General features: G+C 39.6%; 1 protein-coding gene across 1 annotated transcript in view; it reads left to right on the plus strand.

The window, feature by feature from the left end:
• CSMD1 (CUB and Sushi multiple domains 1) overlaps positions 1-19,579 on the plus strand; it is a 1,889,718-nt gene that overhangs the window by 1,741,776 nt on the left and 128,363 nt on the right. Inside the window, exons 43-44 of the mRNA XM_068531988.1 lie at positions 9,858-10,046; positions 18,032-18,209. Coding sequence (XP_068388089.1) covers positions 9,858-10,046; positions 18,032-18,209 — 367 coding nt within the window. The remainder of the gene's footprint in view (positions 1-9,857; positions 10,047-18,031; positions 18,210-19,579) is intronic.

Consider the following 19,579-nt stretch of genomic DNA (forward strand, 5'->3'; position numbering starts at 1 on the left):
TCCTACATCATAAGCTGCCAATTAAGTGGTATATCTCAGTTGACCCTAAGAACTTTTGAGAAGTCTCCCCCATTTTGAATATTCTTAATAGTATATTTATTGAAAAATTTAACTTTTCTTTCTTTATTGACAAAAGTCAAATACAGATTCCCATGCTAGTACTGTTTGCCATGTAGTTTTGAAACTAGATTTTATCTTATGTAGCTTTAAACCGCCACAGTTCAGAAAAGTGTTTTTTGTTTTCTTTCTCGATATTTTCCAGATAGGGTTATTACTAAGGCCATGTCTACATAGCTCCAAAAGCTACCAATTAGTTCACTCCAAAAAGAATGTTAAAAAAAAAAAGAGGAAGGAAGGAAGGGAACAACAGCACCACAAAAAGTCTGTGTAGGAATCATTTAGACTAGAGATCATAAAGCTGCTGTGATTGGTTAGCAAAATACTAATATTTTTTAAATTGTCAATATTTAGAATTAGGTTTCACATAATTGGTGAAAGACCCATAGATCCTCTTTCCCTTTTCCTGTTGCAATGTCAGGAATGACTTTTGGCCACATTGACAGGTGGGAGCCTCCCCCTGAAGTGTCAGAGTGACGGCCCTTCCAGGGTGTAGAGGCACTGACTTCAGAAATCTCCTGTAGTTGCCTGCAAGCTGTGATCCCACGCTGTCTGCCTGGCCTGTAGGCATTCGAATTTGTGAGTCCGCATCTAGGCCAGACATCTGGTTGGTTGAGCAAATGTTTTATTTACTTGACACCTGACTCTACATTTAAGTATCCACATTTTTAAGAAGAAAAATCCCTAAGTAATATATTTTTTATGTAGGCAGTTAATTTGCTATAACTGAGAGAAATAAAAATAAATTAAGTAAAAAAGAAGGAGAACACGAATATGAGGCATTCTGATTTCTTGCAGAGTATCTTACCTGACAGGGATGAAACTTAATTAGATTGTTTGTCATTTTATAAAATTTATAAGTTGGCAAAGTGACACAACTGATGTGTGTGTGTCACATCAAAATTCCTAGGTTCCACCTGAGATTTATAAGTTAAGCTTATGATTAATAACTCATAAGAAGATGCATAAATCATGCAGATAATTCTTGTCCTTCTCAATGATGTCTGTGTTGTACCCCGTATTCCTAAGCCTTCTCATTTATTTATGACCATATAAAGGTCAAAAATGCTACTAGTAGATGTAGCTGTCTTGAAGTTAAATGACTTACACGGAACTTGAGAAATGAAAGGTGAACTGTGTGAAATAAAATTGAGTCCGTGTACCCTACTTCTAAGTCAAAAACTGGGAGATGGGAGATAGGACGAAGATATTTATCAAGTAATTAGATATCAGTCAGAAAATGTAATAGATATCAGAAAGATGACTACATGATTCCATTGGCCGTCACATCAAGCGCCTATAATTTAAACACTTGATACAAATATCGTTTGAGATTGATATATGTGAATAATCGTTATTTTCCCAGATCCAAACAAAGGATTCTCCTGAGAAAGAGAAAATTCTGTGTGTTATCTTATTCTTGTAGTATAAGTACAGGCTTACTGGTACTGAGATTTTCTTTTCATAATATTCGTGAAATGTTGCCATATTAAGATTTTTAGTGACTTTCTTTTCCTTTTGTTTTTTGTGACTTGACATTTGGCGAAGCTGAATATTTATCTTCCTTCTTTCCTTCTTTCCCTGTTTCCTCTCTTCCTTCCATCCTTCCTTCCTTCCTACTTTCCTTCCTTCCTCCTCTCCTCCTCCCTCCCTTATCTGTCTTTCTCTCTCTTACTTTCTTTATCTTTCTTACACTATAAAGCATGATTGTTGAATGCCAAAAACTTAAAGATAATTTTAAGTGCTTCAACCATAGGCGGTAAAAACATCTTTTTCCTTCTGCTATATGTGCTATGCACCTTGAGAAAAAAAAAAAGCCAACATAATAGGATATGTTAAATCTGCTTATTCATGCATACAATCACAAAACCATTGCATTTTTAGTGAATTGAATCTATGAGAAAATAGGCTATAGTTTGCGGATACCAATTTTTTCCCCTTTAGGAGGAAAAGCAATTAAACTGCCTTTATGTGCAATGAGCAACTGAAGAATTCATTCTCACTGATTGTGTTCCTTACAGATACGACCATAATTTATACATGAAATTGACACGCCTCTAAGACTGTCGCTCTTTTTCCTTCTAACGTGATATTCTGAGTCATTGAGGAATAAAGGCAGGGAGCTTCCTCTGTCCTCTTCCACCATCTGCATGAGTGAATCAGGCTGTCAACATGAGGCTCTTTATAAAGAAGCCTGTTTCACATAAAAATGCTTAAAACAGTGGGTAATACATAGTTGTATCAATTCTCATCCCCTCCAGGGTGTCCTTTTTCAAGATGGAAAAGTGCCTACAATGGTGGTTCATGGACTAGACTCTTAGAGACTAGGGTCCAAATCTTAAAAGTTGTCCGATTTCCTCCCTGCAGGTTGTGTGGATTTGCTTTTCCTTTTATGAGTTTGCTGAAAGTAAAAGTAACAATCTCAACCACTTTCTGCCTTAAGAGAGCTAGTCCTCTGAACCAAAGGCACACCTAGATGGGTATGTCAGTAGATGTGTCTCCTAGGTGACGGCGCCTTCAGGTGTCCACATGCCAGTTGAGATGTGCCGTGTGCTTCTTCATCAGTCCTCCCCAAGCTCCTGATGCAGTGAAGGGATTCTGAGTCTGATGTGTGAGTCTGTAGTCTTAGTGAGTCGAACAATTCCTCTGTGTCGAAATTAAATTTTTTCCACCACGTAAAGGCTATTGTGTAAAAGGATTCCTGGGCACTTAATCCTTGGTTGGTCGAAGCACAAGACACAATTGTAGTTGCAACTGTGAATAAGCAATTTGGTGAACCGTCCTGCAGGGGAGCCTTCGGGCAGTGGGAAAGGCATGGGATTGGCTTCAGCCTTAACAGTAATGTAGGTGGATGTCATCAGTAGGTTCTGGGATCAAGGTGTTCACATAAGGAACACAGAACATTTAGGTGGACAATCTATCTTAAAAATGAGAACTAGGATTATCTCCTCGTTATAAAGGGAGGTGATGTGTTATCCTAGTCATGATAACAGCCACTTTGGGAAACTGGTGAGCTTATGTATGTGTGCCTTTGAGAAATTCCGTTGACTACAACATGAGCCTTAGCCACTTCTGTGACCAGATTAATCTTTTCATTGAGAGGAAGCCAAGGACTTGAAAAGGGCTTGGAGGTCATATTCAGCGTAGACCTTGATGCAGACTGCAGTCTCTCCTTCCTGTAAGGAGGCTGTTTTCTTAAAGTATTTCACACAATCCCCGTATTAGAAGTTGCTTCTTCCCCCTGGTCTGCCCCCATCTGATAACTGGCTCAAGAGCTCTGCCTGGAGTGAGGGAATTTCATCATAGAAACCAGACGTTTCTTACAGTCAAGACTTAGCCTTGCTGAACTGATATATACAAACCATGTTCATTGCGTTTATTATCTCGTAATTCTTGTGAATAAGATAGGTATCTTCGTTCTCCTTTCATAAATGAAGAAATGAGCCTCTGGAGAGGAAGTGGTTTGGTCAGCATCCCAGATCCATTAGATGGGAGACCCAGGTCCAGCTCAAGTCCCTGGGCTCCCTTCCAGCACATCCCAGGGCCTCTACTATTTTACATAAACGACCTCCAGGCTCTTGTACGTGCTTCAGAAACCTATTTCTCTGTTGGTTGATGATTCTCTTTCTAATTCAACTTTTCAATGATAGATCTGACAACAGATCTTGTAGAACAACTGGATAACACCTCAAAAAGTCTTTAGGAGTTGTCAAATATGGAAATATATGAAAATATATGAAATATGTGAAGGACTTGATGTCCTTCAGTAGAAACAGAATTTGTTTGAAAATGGTGATTTTTTACTTCTCTTTATGCTAGAAGTGACTTCCTTATCAAATTCCAGTGAAGTGGTCTTTTCTTTTTCTCTCTTGTTTTTTTTTTCTCAAATTAAAATGTGTTATATTATTAAAGCGAGTTTATGGGAATTAATGACCATGAGTGATGAGTACAGAACAATAAAACTGTGCTTAGATGAGGGTTCTGACACTTGGTTGAGTGCTTCTTCACTCTCAAGCCCAGAGGCCACATTAATTAAACTCCCACCTCTGATACCAGGTATATGGACACATCACAGATATTCAGAGGTACGTGGACATAGACAATGCAGGTAATACAAAATCTACTGCACCTGCGCTAAACAGCACACAATGGGAATCCTTCCAAAATTCATCTATTTTTCGCATACTAAAGAATTATTTTTATTACGTCTTTTTAGTTACTTTAATTCAGACACCTAATAGTCCTGTAGATCAATGCATGTATCACTGTGTAAGTATGACCATGAGTCAAACTTTGGGAAAGACATTTTTTATAAAAAGAGAATGTGACTTATGACTTAGTTGAAAATTTGGGAATATTGATATTGATATTTAAATAGTGAAGGACTCCATTAAATAAGAGATTTAGAACAAAGACCTAAATATAGTGTCACTGATATTTATTTATACTTAGTGTATAATTCACAATTGAAAACAAGTTTAATTGGGATTGTAAATTCTTAAGAAAACTCTGCAATGTGGGGTTTGTATTATGTCTTTTGCCTGGCAGATACGATTTATGTGATAAAGAATGGGTCCTGGCTTTTAAAAACATGTCGCTGTCCATTTGTAAACATGTTCTAATGCCTCTCCTATGGCTTGGCGCATTTCATTACTAGGTTCTCCCCTTGTAAGAGCTGTAGACCATGAACAGGGGCAGGGGCTCTGGGAGGACGGCCTCCGGAGCTCCTCTCCTGGAACTCCCCACCTTATCTCAGAGAACTGACTTCCTTCTGTCCCTGAGCCCCTCCTGTTCCCTCTGCGGAAGAGTCTCCCTTTCTTGGGCATTGCCTGACTTGCATCTTCTCCCCACTCAGATCTCAATTTCAGTGTTAATTGTTCAAGGAAGCAGTTTTTGATCACCCTCACTTACCTTCATCCTGGGGGTTTTTTCCCCTTTATTTTAGTCCTTATTTCTTTAATAATAGTTTACACAACTTACAATTGTTTTACATAATTACCAACGTATTGATTTATTTCTGTCTGTTTCCCTAAATAGAATGTAAGTTTCATGAGAGCAGGACCCACTTCTGTCTAGTTTCCATTTGTAACTAGTATTTATAACATAGTAGACACTCAATATGTGATTTTTTATCTTACTCAATAAATGAATAGGTAATAAAAACTATAGTCCTGCCTACCTGGGCTGGCATTCTCTCTCTCTTTTTTGTCCTTTAATTCCTATACAGGACAGCTGTGTTAGTGCCATTAAGAAAAGAAAGAAAAAACACTTTTTCTTTTAATCAAGGGTAACACAGAGCTGTTGGACTTAGAAAGGCAACCCTGAAATTTCTATCTCAATCCCTTTCACAGAGTTTAGACGACGGGTAGAAATAGGCTGGCTTTATAAATCCCTAAAGAGACCTTGAATGCCGGTCTTAAATTATGCCACAAACCACATAACACATGTAGGGGAATGCATTGTGTGACATATTATTAGTGTGTGTGATGAACGTGTGGAGCATGTGTGTGTGAGTCTGTGCTAAATGCTGTTTCATGGGACCGTTCATCAGGAATCTCTGTCACCGTTACCTCCTTCATGATGCACTGTGATAATTGGTTCTTGTATTGATACCCTAAGGGCACCGCTAGAGCATGAACAGAATCTTTCAGGGAGGGTAGGGTGATGTTGAACATGGTTTTATTTGATTTTCGTCCCATGGAAACTGGCAATCCGTTTTTGATAGTTTTTACTTTTTAAGTTTTATCATTAGCAGCTGTATTTGATGTATTAGAGGACTCATTTCTCCAACAGAACTTATTGTATTTCAAGCAAAACAAGAATGAGAACAAGCGGCTGATTTCAGTCGAAAAGACTATAATAAAGGAGGAAACTGGCTAACGGTTGAAATGCAGCATGGGAGTCTCTGTACTTTTTCTGGGCATAGGTCTATAAGGTAACTTTAACTCAAACAGCAATATTGTGAGGAGGGAAACGATACACTGTGGGTATTTGCCAGGCCTGGCTTTCAGGAACAGGCTGCTTCATGGCCTTCTGAGTGGGGTGGTCCTTGGGAGAGGCAGGCAACCTTGCTGTGTGATTGACAAGTGGGCCAGGGAGAGAGGCACATTATGGGGAAGGAGGAGAGAGGTGTGGGTGTGTGTGTGTGGGGGGGTGTGTGCGTGTGCATGGGTGTGTGCATGTGTGCATGGGTGTGTGTGTGGGTATGAGTCAGCATGGAGAGTCCAGGGCCTCCCTTAGAGAGAGGCTCCCCACTCCCACCCAGAGGGCTCTTCTACCTCCAGGTTCTACTTGGTTCTGCACCCTGGAGGAGCCAATGCAAGGAACTATGTCAAGATGCTCCCAGACCTTGGCCACCGCTGCATCTTCTGCTTTCTTGCTCCCACTCTTCAACTACTTATCTGACTCTTGTCCAGAGACGTAGACAATTGCAAATATAAGATACTGAAATTAAGGATTTTTTAACCTGCTAACTATAGTCAGGGTTTAACCGTAGTATCTTGTTGTGAGCTGTGCAGTATCTTTATTGAAAATATAAATGAATAAATATATATATACATATACGACTGCATATATCTATATGTATGTATGTGTATTTCTGTGGCTATTGGAAGATATGACATTACAACATCTTACCTCTTCAGTATTTATGAGTCAAAAGATCATAATTTATTTGTTTAGACATTTAGATTACTATAGTGTAAGTAATGATGCAATGAACATATTTAAAAATTTGGCTTTTTCTTTGAAATTATTTTCATAGAGATTTCTGTAAATGGTATTACTAGGTTAAATGTTTAAAAAACTGATTCTTTATGGCTCTGTTCAAATTACTTTCCCCAAAGTTTTATGGCAAATCACATTGCCATAAATGATTTACCCAGTTGACTCATTGGCATTGCATATTGTTATTTTAAAGAGAAAAATGCCATTTCAGTAGTTTATTCATTAAGAAAAAGCTATTAATCGTAATACTCTATAGCAAATGTTTAACATTTGGCAAATGTTATTTAAGACAAACCCCAAACGCCAGACAGCAACTACGCTGATCTCTCACATCGCAAGTGCACTTGTAATACGACCTGATTGGTATCTTTCCATGTGGCCCCCAGAGTATCTTTATGGAACTCTCCAATCCTTGTACCATGAAAAGAGGCCAGTTCATAGTCTAACCCTTACCTGCCCGTGAAGTCTAACCTGAGAGTTTCCAAGCCATGTACTCCGTGTATTCCGGTCTTAACAATCTGCTTAAATATTGCTCCATTTCACACATGTTCACATGTCCATCAGCTATCGCACCGGCTACGATGTTGTCCCTTTCATCTTATTACCAACATCCTCTTTCACCCCCTCTTTATTCCAGGTTCTAAGTACAGAAACAGTAAGTCTAAAACTCTGGGAAATGCCTGGCACAAATCACGGACCATATAATTTTTCAGGATTTATTTAAAATCACCAATGGTGATCACCTGGTTAAACTAATTCTATATAAAATGAAAATGTTTATTTTACTTTATTCCCCACGTGAAGGACCTCCATGGCAGTCACTTGCATCCTTTACATTATTATTCCATTTTCAGTTGGCTGTGAGAACAATGGTGCCGGGATCGTGCACGGGTCTGTTTGCAGCAGGAATGCATCACAGGGAGAAGCTGAACTGCAGTTCCTCCTGTGTTGGTTCTTCATAGAGTGGCTTTGTTACTGTGTCAGTAGTGAGCTGCCAGCCCCTTTATGTATAAGAGCATAGTCTAAACACTAGGTGATCCTTAAAAAACTAAAAATAGAATTACCATATGATCCAGCAATCCCACTACTGGGCATATACCCAGAGAAAACCATAATTCAAAAAGACACATGCACCCCAATGTTCATTGCAGCACTATTTACAATAGCCAGGTCATGGGAGCAACCTAAATGCCCATCGACAGACGAATGGATAAAGAAGATGTGGTACGTATATACAATGGAATATTACTCAGCCATAAAAAGGAACGAAATTGGGTCATTTGTTGAGACGTGGATGGATCTAGAGACTGTCATACAGAGTGAAGTAAGTCAGAAAGAGAAAAACAAATACCGTATATTAATGCATATATGTGGAACCTAGAAAAATGGTACAGATGAACCGGTTTGCAGGGCAGAGATTGAGACACAGATGTGGAGGGCAGACGTGTGGACACCAAGGGGGGAAAGCGGGGGTGGTGGTGGTGTGATGAATTGGGCGATTGGGATTGACATGTATACACTGATGTGTATGAGATTGATGACTAATGAGAACCTGCTGTATAAAAAAATAAAATTCAAAACAAAAATAAAATAAATTTAAAAATAAATAAACACTAGATGATGACCTGGTGAGATTCCACTGCTCTGGAGTATGCATGACCCTCCCACCAGAGCAGGTAACAAGATGTTGAGAAGGCGGCTGATTTAGCTTTAAGATTCGATATTATTACCAAACTCAGGTTTGGCTGCTCGCCACTCAAAGGCCAATAATCGAGAGGCAAGTGTCAGTAGAAAGGAAAGGTGCTTTAATCAGAAAAGCCGGCAATCTGGGGAGAAGGTGGCCTCGTGTCCCAAGACCAGCTCCCAAGATTCTGCTCAGTCATAACAGTTTTTAAAGGGAAAAGGGCGGCTGGGGGGTGGGGGGAGAATCTCAGTGAGTCATCGGGCAGGAGGTTGGGTTCTGCATCACTCTCCATTACGTGCAGACCGGCTGACTCTCCCTTCAGATGTTATCTCGTCTGCATGACCTGCCTGCAGGATTGCCAAGGGGGCTCTTGGGGGGTGGAGAGCTAGTCATTCTTTAACTGCTTAATTCCTCATTCTTACCTGTTTTAATCTAGGAGAAGAATCAACAGGTTAGGCAAGGCATGGTGTGCATTCATGAGAGCATGAGTCAGGAGTTATGTTCAGTTGCCTAGTGATCTCATTCCTATAATCAGGTTAGAGGGGAACAGAAATGAGCAAACAGGAAAGGGGCAGAAGAGCTGCTTTCAGTATCAGGAGATTACACCTAATTATGGATTTGTTAACTCTCACTGATTTATGTGTACATTTTTGAATTACACAGTCTGCAAACATTTATTATCCATCAACCTACCTACAGTTTATTTTAGGGAACACAAAAGACTTAGTGATAAACCACAATAAACAATGTATTATAAAGAGATTGTACTGATAGATAGTAATGGCTAGCGTAATGATTCTACACTTCTTTTTAAGGAGAAAATTAAGAAAACGAAATGGATTTCTTTATTTTATTTGCACTGAACATTAACTGAACTCAACAAAACAACAACCTGTTTCCTAATTAGAAACACTTAGAAAGGAGTGCTAGGATAATTTTCTTTTAAATTAGAAGAAAACCGTTTAGGTCCGTGTTCACCTGACGTTCTCTATAGGCATTTTTTATTATCATCTGTATTTCTTGTTTTTATTAAATTCCCCACATACATTTTTTTTCCAAGGTAAGCATCGTCAAATTTATTTTTGGTATGTGCTATGTAACTTCTAAAGCATACAGTAAGTGTTCATTAAATGCAAATTGTTATAATTCTACTACTAATAATAATTACTGTTTTAACTTAGGATGGTAATGGGCAACTTAGTCAAGACCTTGTTTAAAACTCATATCTAAAAAGTTCACCCTAAGAAGCTGCATGCCATCATATCCCTCCTCTAATTCCAGACTAATTGCACTTGCTATTCCTGAGCTGGGCTCTGTCTGTCTGTTCCAGCCTATGGATTACAGAACTGCCCAGACCCGCCGCCTTTTCAGAATGGGTATATGATCAACTCGGACTACAGTGTGGGGCAGTCGGTATCTTTTGAGTGTTATCCTGGGTACATTTTAATCGGCCACCCAGTCCTCACCTGTCAGCATGGGATCAACAGAAACTGGAACTACCCTTTTCCAAGGTGTGATGGTAGGTTAATCACTTTTCTTGGAAGCGATCTAATTTTTCATGTGTATAATGGTGCATGAAATATTAAATGAATGTATTTGAGAATTCATTAATTTGTTCAATAAATTTTTATTGGGAATCTGTTATGTTAAACTCATTCTACTTAGTATTTCAGGAATATATCATATGCCAGTAAGGTAAAAAAAAAATGAATAGGTCTTGCCCTCAAGGAAACTACAAGGGTAACAGAATAATAAACATGAATATTTATTATGCAAAATCAGGCACAAAGAGCATTTTGATGAATTACAAATACAGAAGATGGTGTTTGCTTGGGAAATCTTTATGGCTAGAGCAGTGCTTAGTTTTACAGTGGTTCCATCAAATTGCTGGATTAGAGGGGAAAAGAGTACTTTATTTCACCCTAGATATTTTCTATTGTTTAACTTTTATAATAATCATATATTGATTTTGTATTTCAGAAAACTGACTTTATTTTTGTAGTTGGCCTTGAAGGACACGTACTATTTTGCTACTCAGAGATAGAGACCATCCCAGATAGAAGCAGTAGTGTAAGCAAAGACATAGTGCAGGAGCAGTCTTAGGAAAACATTAAGTAGGGTCCTTTACTGGTGCATGAAGACCAGATCTGGTTTCAGTGAATATCCCTAGTCTGAGCAGAAATCACTTCTTTAAAGCTTCTGTTTGGCTGTCTAATTTTTATGATGACTCTGAAATTTTTACAATATTAAGTTAAATAGATCAAGTACTTTGTTTATGAAGAAAGCATATGAAATAGAAAAGTTACCATAAACCTAATGTTCTAACATTATAAATACAGTACCTCTGAATGAAAAAATAATGAAATTACCATCTCTGTGGACTTTTGAAATGCTAAATACTTATATCCCAGGGGCAAAAAGGGAAAGGCGTCTGTCTGTGTTTGCATTTCTACTGAAGAAGTAAAAAAAATAAAAGCAAATTGGTAGACTTTTTAAATCATATTTTTTACCGGTACTTTTCCATTCTTTATCATTATATAAACAGCTATAAAAGAAAAACATTCACTGTATTTTTTTAAAAAAATAGTTATTTTAGTTGACTATAAATTTAATAACATAAAATAGCATTTAAAATTATTTTCTAAAACTAAGAATAGCAGTAGCATATCTGGTATTTTTTATTAACACACTTTAGAAACCTTTTGTACTACTCACCATTTAAAAATTCATATATTTATATATATAAATTACTTTGAATTGTCAGAATTGAAAGCTCTTTTTACTTGCAATTTTTGCCGGAATCCTTTGAATTCATATGTAAACAGGAGACTCCTTGGCTTGATATAAAAAAATAGAATTATGTATTTAATTAGATTTCATTGCTTTTTCAAATCCAACCTTCCAACATGGAAATAACTGCTGGCTTAGAATTATTTTGTCAGTGTGAAGATAACAAGATATATCTTTTTGGATGATACATGATGTGTAATACTACCCAGAGTTGGCCAAACCATGAAGCTAAAATCCTCCAGACATTCAAGACAGCCCAAGACTCCTGGTACCTTGTGCAAGTTCCAGGACTGCCCCCAAGCCACCCTGAGGTTGGATAATTTACTAGTAGGACTCACAGAACTCAATAAGCTATTATACTCAAGACTGTCATTTATAACAGGAAAAAGACATTAAAATCATCCAAGAGAGTGATGCCCAGGGTGGAACATAGGGGGTCCTCCCTCTGAGAAATGACCTGTGACAACGTGCATGGAGAATGCCCGCCGTGGGCAGCTCAGCTGGGCCTTAGTGCCCAGAGTGTTTATTGGGTCTCCTTCATGTAGGCATCACGGATGATTGCTTATCTAGTGGTTGATAATCAGTTTCCAGACCAGCTGATATCCTGTGACCCAAAGGCCCCGCCCTAAATCGCAGGGCGGACTTTCTGGCAGGCCAGCCCCATCCTAAGATGAAGGGGTGTTGCCAGGCCCCCAGGAGAAACAAAGACACTCCTCTCAGGTATGGCAAAAAATTACCTCCCAGAATCCAGGGCAAATGCCAGACCTTTCTTTAGGCAAGGTCAAATTCTTTACTACGTAGATACTTTTACCATTATGTCTCTCTTCATACTTATAATGTCATAGACAGAATAAAAAATCAAAACATAAGATCCATGTAGAATTCTTATATCGTAAAGCAAGTGTTCCAAGATGTTTTTAATGTCTTCCATATGAGATTAAATTCTAAAAAGATAACTGGGGGGTTTATTTTAAAACAAAAAGTTATTTTATCTAGAAAAGGTTGTATTTCCAAAAAGTTAAATGAAAAAGTGTCCTATTTCCTGAGAATGGTGGGCTGTTCAGATGCCTATCAGCGTTCAAGTAAACTACAGTTAGGCCCTCACGGGACACCAGCAGACGCTCTGATTATCCAGTATCCTCACCTAAAATGTATCCTATTGACACAGAGTGGTTTGTCATTTCAGATTTATGCTTGGTATACAGGGCAAGTGTACTGAAAAACACTCTTCAAAGGTCCAGCCCTGTAGACTTCAGAAGAATCTTAGGAAAAAAAATAGATACTTTGAACAAGTTCTGGGTGTCTTTATTAAAAACTGAGCAATTCAGACAATTAAGGTCCAAGAATTTTAAATCTTAAGCCATCAAGCTTCACAAGTGTATATTAAATTGGTTTGTATGAATATGCTGTTAATTTGCATAAGAATCTGTTATTTAAAATTAGTATATTCTGAATTTATCTGAAAAAAATCTGGACTACAAGTGTGCTCTCTATTAAAATAAATAAATGAAAGTATATCTCTGAAAGTGACTTGAGAAGTTTAAGCCATTATTTTTACTGTAACTTAAGTCTCAATTTTTAAAAATGGGTTATACTTGTTAAGAAATATGGTTAAGAAGGCTGTGGCTTATTAATTTACTAAATGTAACTTCATAATTAAATATGCATCTACACTTAGATATATAGTTCAAAATTTAAAGTATTTTGTTGACCTAATTAATTCTTTAACACTGAAATATTTATGTAGATATGCTTCTAAGGTCTTTTTAAAAAGTTTTAACATTGTGGTAATAATCCACATCTGGTGAGACATTCAGGTGATGCCTCACCTCCATCATAGTCAGTATATCTAAGCTGTCTCTAGAGCTTGATGGAAATAGACAGCTTAATCATTTGTATGTACTTATTTTCCTCTGGAGAAATACATATAGAAATAACTTGAGGACTTTGATTGGCTGTGCTTCTCACAGCAATCCTTCCTCCCAAACTAAGCTCTTTATTCTTAACATAGATGTATGTGTAAAGAGTTACATGCAGTACTCCCACTTCTGACACTTCTGGCCACCGGTGTGTGAGCTGTTCCTAAGCAAGCAATTCTGTGACACCAGATGGATGTCCTACACGGGAACTCAGTTCTGATGCTGTCTCCCAGGTGATGGCTTCAGATCCCCAGGTTACAGACTCAGTCCCACAAGACTGGCCCCCCTCCCTGCCCCAACTTCAGATGCAAATCCAGGTTGTCACCTGTACTTCTGATAGACTGGAGATTCCCATAGTTCCCTCCTCCTGTTGGATTAATTGGCTGGAGCCACTGAACATTTTACTTACTAGGTAACTAATTATCAATACAAAGGATATAGTCCAGGAACAGCCAGATGGAAGAGATGAGGGCGACTGCAGTCCTCTCCAGGTGCTCCATCCCACCCTACACACAGCTCCGCCCTTCCACCAACCTGAACCTCTCTGGACCACACCCCCACCCCTTTCTTTTTTCTAAAGGAGGATTCATCACATAGGCACGATTGATTAAATCCTGGGCCCTTAGGTTGGAGATTAGGTCGACCCCCCTTCCTCTTCCCTTCCCAGAGGTGGAGGTGGGGCTGAACCTCCAATCACAGGTTGGTTCCCCTGGCAACCAGCCCCCAGGCTTCAGGGCTTTCCAAATCACTGCATTAACATAAACTCAGGTGTGGCTGGAAGGGGCCTGTTATGAATAATAAAAGACAGTTTGATCTTCTTTATCACTTTGGAAATTCTGAGGGTTTTAGGAGTTCTGTGCCAAGAACAAGGAAGAAGGCCAGAACTGCGTGTATGTATTCTTGTAAGTCATGCTGCCTCAGTGTATGCTCGTGGATACATAGACGGATACGCGTGTGTTGACTCTGGCCCCTGGGGTGGAGCGGAGTGTGGCATCTGTATCACTCCCGGTTGCGAAGTGCAGTGCACAATACCCTGAAGGTCTCTCTCCTGGCTGGTGGGTTGCCTGCCCCTCCTGCTGGGACCAGGCTCCTTGGCAGACAGGTGGTTGGCTGTGGTACAGGGACCCCTCCTGTGACTGGATGCTCCCCCCTGGGCTCGTGACTGATCTCCGCTGGAGGGTCTTCTTAGAATCTCACCCTCAGGGAGAGCATGGGGGTGGATGCATTTCATGTGAGCTAGATCACAGGTTCACTGTTGCTTCAGAGTTCACCTCAGATGTGGAACTCAAAATACACCTTTGGTGCCACTAAGGTGAGGGGAAAGCCTCTGGGAAGAGATCCTGGACAGGCCAGAGAACGTGGAGATGCAGCTTTGACTCACTGTTGTAGGGTCGTACGTTTTCTCCCTATAGGCCACACAGCAGGATTTTGCCTTGAGAAAACGTTGCATGTGCATTGACAGTATTATTACCCGAGTTGAATTTTATACTTATTTAGCTTTTAGCATCTTTCCTCATCCCTACACGGTGCGCAGTGAGGTCTGCAAGGGCAGGGATGGGGTGTCTGTGGGTCTTTGCTGTATCCCCAGCTCCAGCCCCGCTGCCTGGTACATAATAGACTCTCAATAAACACTCATTGAATACATGAGTGCAAGGATTTGTTATTTGAATATCATAGGTAAATCATGGCAAATATATTAAGTGACATAATGTCAGAATGTGTTTTACCAAGAAAATAACCATATCATTTATTTTGACCTTTAAGAGGTGGGCACCATGCTTTTTGTTTATTTGTTCTGTTTTGTTTTCTTCCCCCCAATGGGAAGGGTACTACTCCATATAATGTGGTTTTAGATGCAAATTAAAGAGTCAGAATGCTAAAGGGAAATCTTAGAGGTATAAATCAATGCCAAATGAATAACCTCAAGTCACACATCAGGTATGTCAGCCCAATGGCTTCAACACACATTTTTTGTTTTTAACATCTTTATTGGAGTATAATTGCTTTACAATGGTGTGCTAGTTTCTGCTGTATAACAAAGTGAATCAGCTATACGTATGCATGTATCCCCACATCTCCGCCCTCATGCATCTCCCTCCCACCCTCCCTATCCCACCCCTCTAGGTGGACACAAAGCACCGAGCTGATCTCCCTGTGCTATGTGGCTGCTTCCCACTAGCTATCTATTTTGTGTTTGGTAGTGTATATATGTCCACGCCACTCTCTCACTTCGTCCCAGCTTACCCTTCCCCCTCCCCGTGTCCTCAAGTCCGTTCTCTACGTCTGCGTCTTTATTCCTGTCCTGCCCCTAGGTTCTTCAGAACCATGTTTTTTTTAGATTCCATATATACATGTTAGCATATGGTATTTGTTTTTTTCTTTCTGACTTACTTCACTCTGTATGACAGACTCTAGGTCCATCCACCTCACTACAAATAACTCAAATTTCGTTTCTTTTTATGGCTGAGTAATATTGCATTGTATGTATGTGCCACATCTTCTTTATCCCTTCACCTGTTGATGGACACTTAGGTTGCTTCCATGTCTGGCTATTGTAAATAGAGCTGCAATGAACATTGTGGTATGTGACTCCTTCTGAATTATGGTTTTCTCAGGGTATATGCCCAGCAGTGAGATTGCTGGGTCGTATGGTAGTTCTATTTTTAGTTTTTTAAGGAACCTCCATACTGCTCTCCATAGTGGCTGTATCAGTTTACATTCCCACCAACAGTGCAAGAGGGTTCCCTTTTCTCCACACCCTCTCCAGCATTTGTTGTTTGTAGATTTTTTAATGATGGCCATTCTGACCGGTGTGAGGTGATACCTCATTGTAATTTTGATTTGCATTTCTCTAATGATTAGTGATGTTGAGCATCCTATCATGTGTTTGTTGGCAATCTGTATATCTTCTTTGGAGAAATGTCTATTTAGGTCTTCTGCCTATTTTTGGATTGGGTTGTTTGTTTTTTTGATATTGAGCTGCATGAGCTGCTTGTATATTTTGGAGATTAATCCTTTGTCAGTTGCTTCGTTTGCAAATATCCTCTCCCATTCTGAGGGTTGTCTTTTCATCTTCTTTATGGTTTCCTTTGCTGTGCAAAAGCTTTTAAGTTTCATTAGATCCCATTTGTTTATTTTTGCTTTTATTTCCATTTCTCTAGGAGGTGGGTCAAAAAGGATGTTGCTGTCAACACTTATTTTTGAAGTGTTTTCTATTCATTGTCTCACTCATTTTCAATCTCTCAGTTATTTGTTGTCCATGTTTATTGAGATCTGAGCCCAGCAATGGGATTAATGCAAGGAGGTTGGGTGGGGGTGGGGACACAGTCCCTGACTTCCGCCTGCTGACATTAGTCTAATGGTGAAGAACAGCTGGCCGTGAACTGTAGCCCAGGGACAAGTGACCAGACCACGGCCACCTGGAGCCCAAGCCACCAGGAGAGACTTTCAGGGGGTGGTGACATTTGCGTTTTGAAGGAAGAGACCAGTTCACCGGGCAGCAAGGTAGGAGAAAAGCACGTGGGCTTTTCGTGCAGGTGGACAAGGGCATGACGCTTGCAGCTGAGAAAAAGTATGGCATCTTCAGGGTACACCGTAGCTTGTTGTGACTGCAACGTGGTTTCTGGCCCTATTTTAAAGATTATAAGTATCTGTATACTTTGTTTTGCTAGGTTACACGTCAAGGTCCGTCTGACTCCAAACCCCACTTACAATTATGCTATAAAACTTGTAAAATGTTTTCCACAGCCCCTTCTAATGAATTTACCCAAAACTCGGGCTGATTCAGTCTACTTGACACTGGTGTATTTTCTAACCCCTTTGAGATCAGTGTGCATCTGTATAGTTAATGTGTCATATAGTGTTTCATGGTATTTCATCAGTCATCATTCTGAATTGTTTTTGAACTTCTAATAAAAATGTATTTCAGCTTATTCACCTAAATTTTATGACTTTTGTGGCAAATATTTGAAAGCCTCACAAGATTCATGTTAGTAACAGACACTCTTATAGCATCTGTTGGCTTTTAGTTCGATTAAAAAGTCTACTTGTCTATGACTTTGATATATTATTCTACAATCTAAATTAAAGAATACGTCTCAGATTTTCTGCTCATGTATGGTCATTTCATTTTTCCATAAAATAAAATAATTTCCATGGCAACAGTGATGATCCCTTTATTAAGTAAAATAAAAATGGACTCTGAGTATTGGGATTCTTCACATCATTGATAGCTGGTGAGATATGGGAGCGCTTCTGTAAAATACCACTGACGTAATTTTATCTCGTTTCTCCAGGTGTAGATCTGGGGAGAATTGATTATGTCCTTGTTTCAAGGCAAATAGACTTAGATGCTTCTCTTTTAGACAGTTTAAATAGGCTTTAGAAATCTCACTTAAAACAAAAAAAAATTGTCTTTCAGTTAAATATTTATGCATAATTTCAACACCCCTTGCATCGGATGGTCCAATGGATTATCATCTCAGTCACAGGAGACAACTGACTAAGGGGTTTTTTTTTCTTTTTAATTATGTGCAAGTGATTTTATCCTAAGGGTATTTTGAATGTTTGGAGAATATATTAAATGAAACCTAGATAACGTAGCTAAGAAGTATAATTCTTCCAAGGTTTTAAGACTTTAGGGGGATTATTTTGACAAAGTAGTTACTGAGAGATATTTCACAATTATTTCTTAGAAGGAAAATTTTGGCTGCAGGACCTTAGAGACTGAGAAACATTTCACTGTATCCTTTGTAAATGGACCGTGTGGGCTTGATTTCTCTTACTTCCTTCTCAGCTCCTTGCGGGTACAACGTGACATCTCAGAACGGGACCATCTACTCCCCTGGGTTTCCGGACGAGTACCCCATTCTGAAGGACTGTGTCTGGCTCATCGTGGTGCCGCCCGGTCACGGCGTCTACATCAACTTCACCTTGCTGCAGACTGAAGCTGTCAATGACTACATCGCTGTTTGGTATGAGAACCTTCCCTGAGAAACACCCATCTGTCGTTGTGATAAACCATTCTTGTAACCACTGACGTGTCACTTACATCTATTTAGAAATGGAGTAGTTAGGTAGATATCAGAAAGGAAAGTTACCAAGTAAATCTAGAGATACAGAGAATAAACCTTATGTACTGTGTTTGAGTTTTATTACATGGTAGATATATTCAGGATTACTCTAGATATAGGAGACTATCCCATGATCATTTTATTTTTCATTTTTGTCTTCTGTTTCAATTTTTATTTATTTATTTTTTTGACCGCACCACGCAGCTTGTGGGATCTGAGTTCCCCAACCAGGGATTGAGCCTGGGACCCTCAGCAGTGAAAGCATGGAGTCCTAACCACTGGACCACCAGGGAATTCCCTGTTTTATTTTTCATTTTTAAGTGTGATGGCTTTTTTTCCTGAAAGAAAAGCTGATAGGATCCTTTGCCATTATAAGAATTTGATGCTTCTAGAAATGATTGCAGAAATGATTACACACAGCTTTCTCTCCGTGCTTTATAAACCTTGCAAAAACTGCCCTCCCATGTGCTGTGTAGGGGATACTAAGTGGGGATGTAGCCCTGGCTCCCTATCGAATGAGCCACGTGGTCTGGATAAGTGACTTAAACTCTCCTTGACTAAATGTTCCTATCTATGGGAATGACTATTCCTACCTTTGCATTTGGAGGTTAGAGTTTATGGGGGAAGTGGGAATGACAATTCCTCTGTCAAACTATGGTAGAAAAAGTAGAGCGTACCGTCAGGGCATGACCCAGAGTTGAAGAGCCAGGATGTGCTTTTGGAAGAAACTGCCCTGAAAACTCAAGGAGTAATCACACTTAACAAGGTTGTGTGTGTGTGTGTGTGTGTGTGTGTGTGTGTGTTGGCAAAGTTGTCGTAAAGGTAGTGGTTGTTCAAGTTATTGGAAAATCTGTAAGGTAAGAGAACAGGGAGAGTTGCAGGCGTTGGGAGACACCAGGTGTGGTGTGGCTGAAGTCTCGTGAGAGCCCAGAGAGAAGAGGTGACCTGGCCAGGTAAGCAGGGCAGACCATACAGAACCTCATAAATCATGTTAAGGATTTCAGGCTTCATCCTAGAGCAACAAGGATTCACCTTAGGGTTATAAGAAGGAGAATTACAAGACCAGATCCTGGTTTCAGAATACGCAGTCCCATTGTGTGGGAAGCACGTCAGCTGGCCGAGAAGGGAGAAGAGTCCAAGAAGCCCTTGAGGCTGTAGAAATAACTCTGACAGGCAGGGGCATCCCGGTCATGGGAATGAGCGGGAATGGGCAACTTGAAAGGTTAAGTTGACCACATGAAGCTGCCATTTCAGAAGCAAAGCAAAACAGA

This window comes from Eschrichtius robustus, chromosome 21 (genome assembly GCF_028021215.1).
Source record: "Eschrichtius robustus isolate mEscRob2 chromosome 21, mEscRob2.pri, whole genome shotgun sequence".
In the NCBI taxonomy this organism is placed as follows: Eukaryota; Metazoa; Chordata; class Mammalia; order Artiodactyla; family Eschrichtiidae; genus Eschrichtius; species Eschrichtius robustus.